The sequence below is a fragment of the Typopeltis vanoorti genome, chromosome 8 (genome assembly GCF_054136105.1).
Source record: "Typopeltis vanoorti isolate ZY-2024b chromosome 8, IOZ_Tvanoo_1.0, whole genome shotgun sequence".
NCBI classification, from domain to species: domain Eukaryota; kingdom Metazoa; phylum Arthropoda; class Arachnida; order Uropygi; family Thelyphonidae; genus Typopeltis; species Typopeltis vanoorti.
In genome coordinates, this window is record NC_143556.1 from 78,925,707 (window position 1) to 78,942,872 (window position 17,166).

At 35.1% G+C, this 17,166-nt stretch overlaps 1 protein-coding gene across 1 annotated transcript in view; it reads right to left on the reverse strand.

Annotated features, from left to right (window-relative positions):
* The window catches only part of LOC150104149 (uncharacterized), a 295,320-nt gene that overhangs the window by 45,805 nt on the left and 232,349 nt on the right, over nt 1-17,166 (reverse strand). The window contains exon 17 of the mRNA XM_090396408.1: nt 14,152-14,302. Coding sequence (XP_090252534.1) covers nt 14,152-14,302 — 151 coding nt within the window. The remainder of the gene's footprint in view (nt 1-14,151; nt 14,303-17,166) is intronic.

Below are 17,166 nucleotides of genomic sequence, written 5' to 3' on the forward strand. Positions count from 1 at the left end.
AAAATTTCAGTATTTTTTCTTCTCAAAATGCTACTTTTCATTAACCCACCCCACTACAAATCTCAAATCCAACCACCTAGAATACTGTTCTGAAGTCTAGGACAGAATATCAAAAAATCTCCCTAAAACTTCTTGATGCTGCACAGATCAGGGTATCCAAGCTGAACAAAATTCCTCTCTTAGTGATTCATTTCAATCACTGTCTCACAGCAGACAATGAGGTTCAGATCCGATGGGATCTGAACCTCATTGGGGTTCAGATTAATGGGGTTCAAGAATATAAATGTCCTTCTAAGTGACTTAAGTGCTGGTATAGAGAATTTGGTGTTGCTTACTTAAGCAACACCAAATTCTCTATATCAGAGATGTGAGAATGATTCATTTCAAAGTTAATATTTAAAAAAAATAAAAAAACTTTTTCAACCATACTATTCATAACAGTATTCCTTTCTTTTAGTGTTACACAGTGATCAGCATTCATTTTCGAAATTATGGATTCTACAACCCTGTTAGAATAACTCTTTTTATTATTCCGATGTTTTGATCTTCATATCAAGATCATCATCTGAAGCTTATATAAATATACAAGACAAACTGCATTACATTTCAAACTGAAAGCTAGAGAAACAATAATTTGATCACATGCTACTCACTGGCATGACCTCTAGTGAGAAAAAAAAAATTACATCATGCTAGATTTAATTTATGATTACATGAATAAACATTCTTGCTTACAGATAGTTTTCCTTCCAGTAACAGTGATGTCCTATTTCTATTATTACAATTGTTATTTTTGATTTAAAAAATTACTCATAAATAACAACATGAATAAACATTCTTTCTTACAGATTTTTTTTCTTTAACAGTGATGTCCTATTTTTTAGTATTAACGTTGTTATTTTAGATTTAGGATCCTGGATTTTCTAGTCCTATTCATAGTTATTCTTAGAGAGAAAGGATTCGTGGGACGAATATATGTCTTCCATGTTTATTGTTTAGATTGGGGTGGTTGATAATGATCTCACAGGCTTCCTTAAATTTGCATTCATAACCATGTTTTGGTATGATGTAGACAACTAGTGCTTTTCCAGTCAATTCTATATAAGGTTATCAGGGCATGATCAGAAAGGCCAGCTTCGCCATAATTATTATATTTGATGTGTTGTTTATGTTCTTTTTGTCTGATCGGAATCGTGCGTCCTGTTTCTCCTATGCATGGTATGTTGCAAGTGCAGTAAATACAGTGAACTATAACCATTCCCTACATTAAAGGGACATCAGACAAAATAAACAGAGTACTACAAAAGCTTAGTAGTACTCATCCAATGACCCACTCCCTCCAGGGTGGGCCAGCAGAGGGAGTGGGGCTTTGGATGAGTTGAGTAAGCTTTTTAATTTTGCAGGAGGTTTAAAGGTGGCTTTGAGGTTGTATTTTTGTAGTACTCTGTTTATTTTGTCTGATGTCCCTTTAATGTAGGGAATGGTTATAGTTTTATTGTAGTCTGGTTTGTCTTTATTTTTATTGAGGTCTTGTAGAGAATTTTGTTAATAGTGTTTTGGCTGTATCCATTTTTTTTGAAAAGGTTTTTTCATATGTTCATAGGTTTTTACATACTATGAATTCTGGTAAATGGAACCAGAGAATTTCAAGTAAAAAGGAAACATGTTTAACAGCAATTCAAATTGGGTGCAATAATTCGTAAGATTTGGTATATCTCTCTTGAATTTTGTCACTAATCTTTTTCTTTCTTTCTTTCTTTTAACCACAGCATATTAAATGCTATTCCAATTTTTTTTTTCTCACTAGAGGTCATGCCAGTGAGTAGCATGTTCATAGGTTTTCATCAAATCATTGTTTCTCTAGTTTTCAGTTTGAAATGTAATGCAGCTTGTCTTGTATATTTATGTATGCTCCAGATGATGATCTTGATATGAAGATCGAAACGTCGGGATAATAAAAAGAGTTATTCTAACACAGTTGTAGAATCCATAATTTCGAAAATTAATTCTTAACAATACTTTTTTTTCTTTCTTATTATCCTGCTGAAACATTATAACTCAGCTGATTCCAAAGCATCCATATCATAGACTTTTATATACTATGAATTCTGGTAAATGGAACCAGAGAATTTCAAGTACAAAGGAAACATATTTAACAGCCAAATTCAAATTGGGAGCAATAATTTGTAAGATTTGGCACATCTCTCTTTAATTTTGTCACTAATCTTTTTCTTTCTTTTAACCACAGCATATTAAATGCTATTCCAAATGCCTGCTAACCAGTCTTCCATGGCAAGAATAACTTGTTCATTTCATTCTTCATTCTATCAAAGTACACTGTAGCTGAGTTGTGGAGAAGATTATGTAATTTTCACCTACTCATCTCATATAACAGATAAGTTTCTTTTCATTTGAAATATTGAAGCATCTAGAAGAAGATTCAGTACTCTTTGATTTCCTTAACTAATATTTTAATGATATCAGCAATAACTGACAAATTTTTTACATTTCATGTCATTTTGGTGCTGTTTTGTTATTATTATTATTCAAGCCTCCATGGAGTCAAGAGACTCATCGCGGAAGGTCCTCATAATTAACATTGTACAGTCCATCCTAGGAAACACAAAGTCTATCATACCACTCCTTGAACTCACTTATCTCTTCCTCTCACCACTCTATCTGCCAATGCATTCCAAGGTTCAACCACCCTCCAAGCAAAGAAACCACTCCTAACCCTCTTACTCACAGCTTCCTTTCGTAACTTCAAGGAATTGCCCCGTGTCATCATCGCTCCTTCCGCTGTTTCACCAAGTGAAAGAACTCCCCAGTGTACCCTGTAATTGCCTCTCAACAGTTTAAAAGTCTCAATCATATCACCTCTCCTTCTGTCCACCAAACTCTGCAATCCACATTCCCTCAGCTGATCCTCATAACTAACATTGTACAGTCCTGAAACCATCTTTGCTATCTGCCTTTGTACCCTTTCCACAGTTAATTTATCCCCTTCAAATCCTGGGGACAAAATTTGAGAACAATTGTAAGCGTGGTCTGATCAGGATCTTATACAGCGGAATGATAACTCTTTTATCTCTGCAGGTCAGTGTCCTTCTCAGTATTGCAGCAATCCTCTGGGTTACCTTCACCACCTTTGTAATATGCTCCCTGAATTTCAGTTTTCTATCAATCATCACCCCAGATCTCTTGTCTCCCACTACTTCTTCCAATCGATGTATCCCAAACTTCAAGACTTTACATTTTGCTGCATTAAACCAGCATTCACCCCATTCATTTGATCACCTGTCTATTTTATTCAACTCCTCTTGCAGGGTTGCTGCCACATCTGCACTATTACTAATAACCCTTCCCAGCTTCACATCATCTGCAAACAACTGAATTTCCATTGACAATGTCATTGATATAAAGGTTTAAACAATACAGGTCCCTGTGGAACCTTCTGCCTCCTTGATATTGCCCCATCATACACAACTCTCTGATACCTATCAGACAGCCAATCCTGAATCCAGTGGACTAACATCTGCAACTTAAGTATCAGCTTATCATGTGGCACCCTGTCAAATGCTTTGCAAAATCCAAAAAAAATGGCAGTATATGCCTTTCCCTCATCAACTGCTCTTATCACTTTATTACAAAAGGCAATCATATTACTAAAGCAAAAGCACCCTTAACAAATCCATGTTGATTCTCACAGATAACATTACCCTCATCTGCCCAATGCTGTATATGGTTCCTTAGTTCCTCACTAATTTCTCCAAGACCTTAACAACTACTCATGACACACAAACTGGTCTATAATTAGACACTTCCAGTCTGCTACCACCCTTATGCAATGGCACTATCCTACCTTCCTTCCACTCCCTGGGTACCTTTCCCATAGCTAGACTCTCACTGAAAAGCCAGGTCAACGGAACTGTCAGTTCTTTAGCACATTCTCTCAAAATCCATGGTGAAATACCATCCAGTCCCACCGCTTTACTGACATCCAGAGTACTCAATATTTGGAACACACTCTCCTCTTGCACCTCTAAACCTGCCCTATCCCTCTAAGTATTAAAAGCTATTTCTCCAGGATGAAATACTCCAATCAAATGTTCATTGAACAACTCCACTTATGCCCTCTGATGCAGATTCTGATGCAGTCATTCTATTCCCATTTTTATCCCACAATGTCATTCTATTCCCATTTTTATCCCACAATGGCATTCTTCCATAATCATTTCTTCTCCTACTGGCCCCATAACTAAAAAATTCCTTAGGATTTTCTTTGGATCTTAATGCCAATCTCTTCTCATATTCCAGTTTTGCCTTCCTCACCATACTAGTCACTCTCCTGGCCTAAGTCTTATATTCTTCATGCATCTGCTCTCCATCCCTCCCCCTCTCCTTATATCTCTTCCAATAATGTCTTTTTTCACCTGCAGTTCCTGTTTGATATTGTTTGTCATCCACTTTACACCAAATTGTGTTCTCTTCTTCACTCGTGGAATACAGCTTACTATTGATGCTAACAAATATTCCTTCACAATTTCCCAAGCACTAATGATATCTCAGCCTTCCAATTCCTTCCTCCATGGAACTGTCCCAAGTTGATATCTAAGACCATTATAATCACCTGCCTTATAATTCCACATACGTTCCCTTTTCTTTGATAGCCCTGCATGTCTATTCATCTTCCAAGTCAAAACCACATGGTCACTCTCTCCAACTGGGAGAGAGATATCATCTCAGTTATTATCAGCTCTTCTGATGCTATGACCAAATCCAAAACTCTTGAACCTCTTGTTCTCTCTATGACATGTTGCCTAAGACATTTGTCCCACAAGAATTCTAGAAATTCCATTCCCTTATTACTAATGCATTTTCATCTTCCCAGTTTATACTGATGTAGTTAAATCTCCCATAACAATCATTCTTCTTCTTGCACTTGCCAAAACATCTCCTGCTCTGCACCCTCTGTGCTCCCTGGCTTGTAGCAACACCCTACAAAATATCCTGTCTTGCCCACCTCTATCTCACACCATATGCTTTCAAAACTATTAGGCCTTCCAAAGCCTCCACTCTTAGAGGACATAAGTCATCACTTATCATAAGCAGTACTCCACTATTGTGGTTTCCCTTCCTATCCTGCCAAAAAATGTTGTACCCTGCTACTTCTATTCTTGTTATTATATCATTCTCCATCAACCATGCCTCAGAGATCCCAATAATCTTTGGCCAGGCTGATGCTATCAGCACCACCAATTCATCTCCTTTATTCTGTATACTCCTGGCATTTGTATAAAGCATAAAAATGTCACTGCTTCAATACCTATCATTATCCCCCTCCAGACCCCCACTGGACTCAGTGTTACCTGATGTCATCCCCCAAGCACCCATTCCCACAAGAGGCCACCCCCTGCTACCATCCAACCTGGGAATTCTAGTTTCCCTGCATTGACACACCAACTTGTTCAGAAAACAGCAATCGCCAGATGCCTACGTCCTTCCTCATTCAAATGCAAGCTGGCATACAGCTTGCATTTGAATTCAAGCTGTATGCCATTTGAAAACGAATTCCTTGCTGTCCTCAAATGCCCTCCAAGCATCCACATATTCCAATCCTCTGTTCTGACACATTCTGGCTATTATGCTATTCGTTATTACTGCTCTTCTGCTCAGCTCGTCACTATCATACCTGAGCATAACACACACACACATACACACAATCTTTCCTCTCTGCTTTTTCTTTTGTACAACCTCAAGCAAGAATCTCAGAACTCTCACCACTTGATTTACATTGCCTCTCAAGTCATTCGTGCCCACCATCACAATCATCTCATCTCCCCCCCACACACACACACTTAATTGCTATAGCCAAAGCCACGCTCTCTATCGTTCCTCCAGGCAAACTCCTTTGGCATTCTAGCTTGCACACAACAGATCATCAAGTCTCCATACATCACAGCTCTTACCACTCTGTTCCTTGATTGCTCATCTGCATCCCTCACTCTCTCCTCTTAACTCTTTCACTCTTTGTTCTCCTACTTACCCTGGCATCACTATCATTCCCTCTCTTCTACTGCTCCTATTCTCTACTCTTTTGTCATTCCCATACTTTTCCCTCTCTTCTATCATTCCCATACTTTTCCCTCTCTTCTATCATTCCCATACCTCTCTCTCTCTCTCAATTCCGCTCTTCTACTGTTTCTATTCTCTCCTCTTCTATCATTCCCATCTCTCTCTCACTCTTACTCGGATTCAATTAGTCATTCAGCTTTTAATATCATTCATCCCTTAATAATTTGACTACTGGCATTTTGAAGTCAGTAAATTGGTTTAATGAATTTAGCTTTATAACAGGCTGTATTAAAAAGGCAAACAATTTAGAATCCATATGTTTCTGCAAGGTAGTCGGGCGATTTCTGCCCAAGTTCATATCACAGCAATTTTTTTGTGAAGATGGAATGTCTCCAACTTTGAAAGGACTTCAAAAATATTGTAATCTAGAGTTTCTATCATCAGTGCTCAGGATATTGTTTATATATTATACCTCATCTTTATAGCACAACCACTTGCCTTGAAAAGAGTATTTATTGCACAACAGAACTCTTTTCTCAGCATATTTAATATTTTGTCTCTTACTTTTGCCTTCAGTTTTACAAATAGTTTTAAAATGAACACTAAAAAAAGTGTAGTCTGAAAAACAGAAAAGACAAATAATAAAATTTATGAAAACAGAAAATGGTCAGCACTAGAAATAACAGAGCCAAACTAACTTTTCACAATGTCATGTTAATAATGCAATCCACTTTCTGACTCATCTTTGAAAAATAATTATGTTTCTTAAATAGCAGTACTGTTAAAAAATGTTTTCATCATGTAAAATTTTCAAGTGTATAACTATGCTAATAAGTATATGCCAATATTACATTAAGAGTTAAAGATGGTGTTGTGAGAATAAGAATATCAATTTGTCTTACTTTGTATAACAGTTGGCAGTGAAACAAATGAAAATTGGTCTTGTCAAATTATTTATTTATTTTAATTTATTTATTTTGTTTAATAGTATTTCTGATTTTTATAAAAGTGGTGATGACTTGCAAGTTATGCAAAATAAAATGTTGTTTGAGAATACTTGGCTATTCATTTCAAAATTAATCTATGGATGATGGAGAGTAGACTTAAGTTTATAACAGAATGTGAGAGATAAATAGCCTGTTGTCATACACTGGAGTTACTTCAAATTTCAGAAATAGAAAGCGAGACATATCATTGAAGATATCTTCATGCAAATTAACTTTGGGTAGGGACAAACAGTATATGAAGGAATTAACTTATTAAATTAATTACATAAGATACTATCTCCTGGTTGAAAATAAAACTTTATTACATTCATTTGATCACCTGTGATCAAATAACTTTGCAGGGAATGAGATACTTTAAAATGGAAAAAGAAAAAAATGTATAAATTATGCAAAGAAAAGAAGGCAATATATTTTGAGCATTCAGAACGAGGCTTAAAATTCACAAATTCACTCATCTCTGACAACTGGGCAAGTAGATTTCTGAAGCCCTTATAAAACATCTGTACTAGTATTGTAGATGGGCTAAGGGTTAGATAATCCAGAAACCTTGTTTCAAAGACATGGAACTTTTTTCAAGTCATTTCAGGCCTCTAATAAGCACAATAAAGTCTCACACACCAGGTAACAAAAGTGTCCATTTACTGAAGACTTTCACAAACATCTATGTCCACAGCCTACTGGTGGGGGGTACACCATCCACTCAGCCAACTAACTTTGTGGGATTAAAAAAAGCAAGAGGATTTATTTAAGTATGCTATTTATAAGTTAACTGTTAACATAGAATAAAGATGTTTTTTATTATTATTTTATTATTATTTTTTATAGCAATTTCACACATAAGTCACAAGATCTATAACAGCAGTGTTATGTGTTAGCAAGTGCTAAGGGAGAAATAAGAATGCTAATGTGTTTCTTGAAGAGTTGGAGTTTGTAGCTTCGAAAACTATTGGAAAACAGTATGAAGAAAAACTATTCAAGAGACAAATCTAAAACTTTTTCAAACCACTTCATGCTTCCTGTGAAATGAAATTTACCAAAACATCCATGTTCACAGAAGCATTTTGACCTACTGCCTCTATGTTGAAGTGCACACTCAAACCAAAAAAAAAGGCACTATCTACTGACAGACAACTGTTAGCATGAAAAAAAAAAAAAATGGTTTTCAGCTTTCAAAAAGTGATAGTTCATTCACTTAATTTTATTTGAAACCTTTCTACTTTTAACAGATTATTCAATTTAATGCATTAATGTTCATATATTCAACCTGCTCTATAGTAACCCTATAACTCTTTAAATAATTTCTTATGAATAACTTCTGATAGTTGGCAGACATCTTAAAACTACAGGTTATGTATAAAGCACTTAATATTTCTATATAATACGTTTAACATGTCATAATATTATTAAAATATATAGTGAAACTAAATCATCTCCTTTAGTGTATATACAGGAGACAATGACAATGACAGAAATGAGATCAAGGGAACTCATCAAGGGAGGCTCTAAAATTGCTTAGTCATTACTATCATAAGCAATGACCAACATTTGCGCAATGTCTGTCATATTTTGCTTTGAATTCAGTCACTGACAAGATACGCACAACAGAATGGCAACCCATTCCACTCAGTCACCAATTTCCAAGCAAAATATCTAGTCCTCACATCCTTGCTAAACCATACTCTTGTTCAATTTCTAGGGATGACCCCAAGTTCACCCCTTACTAGTCATACTGAAAAATTTCCTCTAATCTCAATCCTATAAAAACCTTTAAGTAACTTTCATCATCTTTCAATTTCATCTCCCTATCAACCAATTTCTGTAACCCACAAATCATTAACCTATCCTCATAAGGAGCATTCCATAGACCTGCCATCATCTTGGTCCCTCGGCTCTGGATCTATCCCACCTTTTCCTCATTCCCAAGGAACAGGTGACCAGATCCTATATAGGATTTTCTATATGGCTAGATTTTCTAGTCATTCAATTTCTTAAATGGTAATGTCTTACAAGTTGGAATACAGTTTCTTTATTTCACAAGTTATTTTTCTCTTTCATGGGACAGATGACATATTTAGGTGATTTTCAGATAAGTGACATTAATTGGAACTATAATAATATTTTGAAATTTACATGTTAGTTTTTCATAATTATTAGTTTCTACTATTAAATGGATTTGTTCCTTTTATATATATATATATATCTACCTTAGGGTTATTATTGTTGGTAAAAGATCCTGAGGTTCTAAATTTTACCTACTTATCTATAAAATATAAACCGATATATGTTATCCTTTCTTTCTGGCTTTTTTCCAAGCAATAAAGTGCATTCTGAAATTCTGCTGCCAGAGGACTGAATTTTGTATGATGGTGCATACTGATTTACTCACATCTATACCTACAATTTTTGGCCAAGTTGAGCTCACAATGAAAACTCCTCACCCTTTATTCCTGATACTTCTTGCATTTGTGTACATACATTTCAACATCCCTTTGTACCCATAGTTACCCCTGTGTGATGTCATTACCAACCCATTTAAACTGGAGACCTGTGAAATCTCATTTGGCATTACATAATCATTACTGTATCCATGCTCATTTATCACAGAGGTATGGCCAGACACATGCTTCATTTCTTCCTCCCTAATATCTCTAGTTTCCCTGGTTTTGCACTATCACAAAACATTTAACTCCAAACATTTAACTATAAAACCATTCAAATGTCAGGCATGTACAAGTCCTTTCATCCATCAAACTCACTCCATACATCAATAAACTGCACACCATTCCTTCTGCACAATCTTCTCACTGATAATCATACCCCTTCTTCTCAGTTCTGTCCTACCATACCAAGGCAACAGACTCACAATCTTTACTTTCTTGCTCTTCATTTTCACTTCCAACAACAACTCTTTCATATCTTCTCTCATTGCATATTTCTCGCCTTTCAAATCATTTGTGCCAGCCAATACAATCAACTCGTCCACTCCATTCTTCTGCATACTTACAGCATTACTAACATCCTTTATTTTTGCACCTGGAAAACATGCTTTCATCACTTTCTTATTATTACACCTCTTATCATCGAATACAATACTCTCTCTTTTTTTCCCAGTTTCTCCCATTATAACTGTCCTTTAACTCATTTACTGAAAAAGCATTCACAACCATCTCTGGTAACCTATTTTCCTCATTCACTATTCTCCAATTGATTAGCAGGATATTTTTAAAACAGGATAAGGACACGCTTTTGCTTAGTACTTCGACTTCTTCAAAAATATAGAAGAGCCAGAATATTCAACACATACAAGATAAGTCTATCCAGAAAAAGAAAACCAGGACGTCCTCTTAAACGATTCAACGATGACTTCTAAGGCCGGAACAGGCCATACTAGGCCTAAATCCTTGATATGTATGATGACTATTCTCCAATCAAAAAGCGTAATCTTCACTCTTGCCAATCACTAGCACAATTTCCAAGGTGTTCCTTGTTCTCTCCTGTCCTGCATTTATTGAAAAATTTCTTCCATCTACCTTATAAAAAACATCTATTGTAACATACATGTTTCTATCATATCCTTCCTTTTCTGTCTATGAACCAAACTAACTTGCAAATCATCACTATCCCCCACAGGGAGCACACTCCATAGACTAGTACTATTTTGGTCACTTGCCTCTGAATCCTCTCCATAACTTCCTCATTCTCAAGAAACCCAAGATAACAAAATCTGTGCACAAAATTATGACCTCAATTTTGTATATTCATGTTTTTCTTGTCACATTCACAACATTTTGTAACTTAACCACAGGTGTTATTCCTGGCTAAACGAGGATAAACAGAATGAAAAAACAAATCATCAGTGGGCTTCTGTGCAAATAAAAGAAAGGCTGTTGATTTATAAGTTTTTTTTTTTCATTATTTATTTTGGTTAAAGTATATTTGAATTCTTATTTTATAACCAATAAAACTAAGTATGTATATTTTTACAATGTATAGTATGATTTTTCAAAGTGCTTAACTTGTCCCTTTTTTTTGGGGTGGGGAGGAGTTGCATGTGTGAATAAATCTCTGGCACAATATCTAAAGAGATCCTCTTTATATCAGTATATATCAGTAACTGCCTTAGCATCCCAAAAAAAATTGGAGCCATCTTCAGCATTCATCTAAATAACTGCTTAACCTCTAATATTCTGGACAATGGTCAACAGAAAATCAACAGTAATTAAACATCCCTATCTTAGTGGCCCATCTCATTTTCTAATGCATCGCTCAATTTTTGTTCTATAGCTCTTCTACAGATACAACCAATTTACACATCACACATTAGCAAATGTAGCAACCATTATAACAAATGTATTTTACAGTACATTTGTTATAATGGTTGCTACATTAAGTATGGTTTTGGTTGGTCATACAGACACAATGCTAGGATAAAAAAATTCCCTATAACAAACTTGCCACTATCATCATCATCATCAAATTCTTGACATGTACCCTCAAGGGGTGTACAGGATATGATAGTACTACATGAAAAATTTACATCATTACTAACTTCCTATCTACAATTTTCCTCCAAATCAGTCTGTTACTTGTCAAGACTCCAATATTATCAGATCTTATATTTCTATCGTCTAAGGCACATTGTACCGTATCAATCCACCTATATCTTGATCTTCCTCTGGGTCGTTTTCCTGCCAACCTGGCAGAGAACACTTGTTTTGCTAATCTTTCCTCGCCCATTCTGTTTAAGTGACCACACCACCTGAGATTAGCTCTGCTAACGCATTCCTGGATGCCGACATTGTCGAGTTCTTTCCTGATATCCTCGTTTTTAATATGATATTGCCATTGATGCCATCTGTTCATGCCTCTAATCTTTCTCAGGACTCTCATATCTGCGGTCTCTAGTCTTTAGTCAAGTATTTTACTTCTGACCCAGCTCTCAGATCCATAAGTTAAAACTGGTTTGAACACTGTCTTGTATACAGCTAATTTAGTGTTCCGACTAATTTCTCTCTTATTCCATATGAATTTATTCAATTGACTTCCCACCATACCAGCTTTGTTGATTCTGTTGTCTATTTCCATATTTAATTTACCATCTTCAGTAAAAATCATGCCTAAGTAGCTGAAATGATTTACTTGTTCCACAGGTTCCCCGTTCACAACACAGTTGACATTTTCAACAATTCTACCTATTTTCATTGTCTTTGTCTTTTTAATGCTGATCTTCATACCATATCTATTACAGCAGTTATTCAATTTAGTCAGGGAATCTTGCAAACTTGTAGCGGATTTATTTAGAAGTATAACATCGTCCGCATAAAGCAAAGAGCATACATTAACATCTCCAATTCTGATATCATGTTTAATACCACTTTCCTTCATAATGTGATCCATATAGATAATGAATAACAGAGGGGATAATGTACATCCTTGTCTCACACCAGATTTAACATTAAACCATCTTCCTGTACTTCTTTCAATTCTAACCGCCGACTTACAACTCAAATACAGACTAAGTATTGCTTGATATAATGCCCCACTGACACCATATAACTGTAGCGTATTGAATAGCTTCTCTCTTGGCACCTTGTCATATGCCTTTTCCAGATCAACAAAACTTAAATACAGATCTTTGTTATATTCCCATGATTTCTCAACTATTTGTCGTAAAGTGAGGATCTGATCCTGACAGCCTTTATTTGGCCTGAATCCAGCTTGTTCTTCACCAAGCTTTCTTCCACAATTCTTCTCAACCGTTTCTCAAGTATACTTGCATAGATCTTGCCAGGAACACTCAGTAAATGCTTGGTCATCATGCAAAACATGGATGCAAAGTGTACCACTGAGATAAAATTGATATATAACTAAAATAACAAAATAACATGGATATGAAGTTTAATATGGTTGATATATTTCATCCATAATGGACAGCTGGATGGTTAATTAAATTTGTGTAAATTTTAATATTTGTGTATATAATTACTAATTTCTTTTGTTAATATAATTATACTGTTAGAAAAATGGAACTGATTGAATACTTTAAAAAAAAGAAAGAAAGAAATAGTGCATTGTATATATTGTAATTACATATAACATAATTTTTAAACTGAATGAGTACTAAGAGACTGACTTAACTAACTGAAGGATTATCAGAAACAAATATTGTAATTTTAGATATCACAATTGTAGCTTGACAAATAACTTTCAAATCTGAATGTTCTTATAACTTGGTTATATAAGGAGAAAAGGAGAAAAACTTACTTGTTTTGCTCAAAGTGTATAATTTCCAATTTCGAAGAAAAGTACATCAATGATAAACCATAAATGGCAAATTACCTGCTACTGCTTTATGACTTTAGGAACTAGAAGTATAACATAAATAGGTAGTAGATGAATTTTATCACCTGGTATGACACCAGTTGCACTCATTGGAGGCCTGAAGTGGCTTGTAGACACTGCAGGAATTGCAGTTGTTTGAGTTTCTTTCTGGCAAATGTTTTTTTTTTTTTTTTTAAATACCAAAAAAAAAATTTTATCACTGAGCTTACTGCAAAGAATCTTGGATATTGTTTTAACTCTAGACAATTTTAACTGGTTTAATAGATGTATTATAAGTAAAGGATGTCAACAATATGAGAAGACTCTTCGGGTATGAGAACTTGCACTTTTTTTTTTAAATTGATTTCCCTTAGTGTGCTAATTAAAGAAAATAGGAAAAACAAGATTAAAGAGAACAGGCAATATTAAGATTTCTGTCTTTACTCATTATGTTGTTGGACATAGGAAAGAAACTTGTTTACTTTACTTAAAGTGACCAAACTCTATGCCGTATTGGCTCAAACTAAAATATAATGATGGTACAAAATGAAATGTCATGTTAGCTGGCATAATTCGAAGAATGATTTTTCTCTCATTCATTTGCTTCTTTGCATCACAGGAGTAAATCATTGAGAGACAAAGAAATCATGAATTAATCTAACTGTTCTCCTTTGAAAAGAGTGATTAATAAAAAGATATTAAATAATTTAACAAAATCATTAGATAAATATATTGCATAACAAATTACCTTTCTGCAAGGTCATCTAGATGCTGTCCCAAAGCTACTACATTATAATCCTCTCTTTGAGCACATGCATAGATTCGCCCTCGTTTCATGCGGCTACAAAAACTGCAAATAGATGCACACTGTGGTAAAGAAGCAGCTTGCTGCAAAATTCCTATGAAGAAAAATATTTATTTTTTATCTGACAGTTTAGAGTACTATTAAGTTATATTTAAATGTTTGTTTTTTTTTCCTTTAAAATTAAAATTTCCACATAAAATATTACATTCATTACAAAATGAATATAATATAGTGTAACTCAGGAACTTAATAAAAAGAAACCTAAATATTACTTGTTTCTACTTAAATAATATTCTTTTTTTAAAAAAAAAGTATGCACAGCTTTGAAAAGGAAAAAATAAATAAAAATTCTTGCTATCCTAGGCTAAGAGTTAATTAGATTACACTGAATGTTATTTTGCAAAGTGCAACACTTTCAAAGTGCATGTAAGAATTTGAGAATGAAAAATAACCAATATCCAATGATCAAGTTGGAAGTGCAGAGAAAGAACAACTTTTATGGGAAGAGATACAGGTGCTTAAGTCATTGCAAGCACCCTTAAGCAGTGAGTGAGAGAATAATCAAAAAAATGCCAAACATAGAGTCATCTCTAAATTGAGTGGAATAGTTAATACAAGAATATGGGCAGCTGCATACCAAGGGAGGGGGGGGGTACTGTAATGTATGCTAGGAGTAACTGGAATAAAGGGGAGGAGTTTTTGACATTGATTAGTTCAACCTGGTCAATAATTATAGTCATTAATAAGATTTGGTTGAGGAAGGATGGTAAAGGTAATTATAACCAATGACAGAACTGCAGTCAAAAAAAGGTATGAGTTCAGAGATTGAAAGCTATTGATGTGGGATAGAGGTTAACAGGATAAAATACATAATGTTCCAGTACACAGAATGGAAGGAATATTATGGAGGAAAAGAAATGGAATTTATACAGCTACTAAGATATAATTACCTGAGACAATGTGATAGAGGAATTTGAAGTTTGAACATGCATGGATCTGTCAATAACCCAAGTAGATACACTGCCTTTGACTGGGAAGATTGGCATGATCAACATGATCATGCCAATCTAGACCTGGACAATTGCTAAATATGGAATTTCCAGTTAATTAAGGAACTGCGAAACTATAGAAAATGTGATTATTGCCATGCCACTGCTTTAAACTATCTCCTTAGCTTGTTATATCACATGCTGTATAGTTCTGCATATATCCTTAATTAACTGAAAATTCCACTCAACTGACAATTCAGCAATTGTCCATGTTAAGTGCATAATCACTTTGCATGCATGATCTGCAAATAGAAGATGTTAATAGGGCATGGGAGATAGTCAAGGGGATGTTTGAAGGAAACATTATCAGAGTCTATATCCAGAATCAGGAGGAAAAACTAGGAAGGAGCTAGATGGAAAAACTGCATCATTAAGCAGGAGCTATAAAAATGTTGTGGCAAGGAGGGAGATCGGTATGGTATGGAAAGCAATATTCGGTTATGAGAAGAAATTATCTGAGCAGGTCAAAAGATATTTCAAAGAATTTCACCATGTGGCAAGCAAAATGGAAGAATCATCATGAAAAGATAACTTTAATGAGTACTGTGGTAAGGAGGTGACATATGCAGATGAAGGTAAGCTGATGAGTGATCATTTTGCAATGTGTGAGATATCGCAGTGATACATGTGGCATTTACTGATGTGAAAACAGAAGTAGGAAAATTGGAGGTGCTTTGGATATTGAAGAAAGAAGCATAGAAGGAAGCCATAATGTGAATATAGCCATGGGATTCAACAGAATATTAAGCTGTATATTATGAGAATTGCAAGGCAGCACCTCTGACGAGAACGTCTGGTCATAAGGGAGTAAAATAGTTTCACTGCATTAAAGAGGCTCCTACACATGTAGCAAATTAGATCAACAGTATCTCAGGAGTGCTGGTTAATGCACTGAAGAAATTGATTACAGGAAGAATTCAGGAATGGAGAGATGGGGAAATATGATGCTCTGTTGGAGGGTACAGCATAATTTTGTAAATGGTAGGTCATTCCCTATTAATTTACTCACTTTGATAATAAACTGATAGTTCAGTTGGAGATACTGGAAATGCATACATGATGATAGTGATGGATTTTGCAAAGGCATTCAATAGGATACCACATGGAAATATTAGATAAACTGGAAAAAATAAGCATGGATATGAATCTAATGATACAGGCAAGACGGTGACTGGGTAGCTGATGGATAGACATCAAAAAGTAGTAATATACAGAAGGGAAAGGAGACACAGAGAAGATGGGTGACCACCAGGTGCTGCAGTGCTCTACACCTGGGCCACTGCTATTTCTTGTAAATTTCTATATCAAATTTACAAGAAATTATTTAAGGGGAAATTATTCAGTAGTTTGTAGATGGTGCAAAATGGGTAGAGTGATAGTCAATAATGGTGATGTGGAGATTCTGTAGCAAGACAAACAACTAGTAGTATGAACAAAGGACAATATCATCATCATCAAATTCCTGACAGGTATATGATGGTACTACATGAAAAATTTACATCATTACTAACTTCCTATCCACAATTTTCCTCCAAATCAGTCTGTTACTTGTCAAGACCAACATTATCAGATCTTATATTTCTATCGTCTAAGGCACTTCGTACCGTATCAATTCACCTATATCTTGGTCTTCCTCTGGGTCGTTTTGCTGCCAACCCTGGCAGAGAACACTTGCTTTGCTAACCTTTCCTCGCCCATTCTATTTAAGTGACCATACCACCTGAGATTAGCTCTGCTAATGCATTCCTGGATGCGGACAATGTCGAGTTCTTTCCTAATATCCTTGTTTTTAATATGATATTGCCATTGATGTCATCTGTTCATGCTTCTGATCTTTCACAGGACTCTCATATCTGTGGTCTCTAGTCTTTGGTCAAGTGTTTTACTTCTGACCCAGCTCATAGATCCA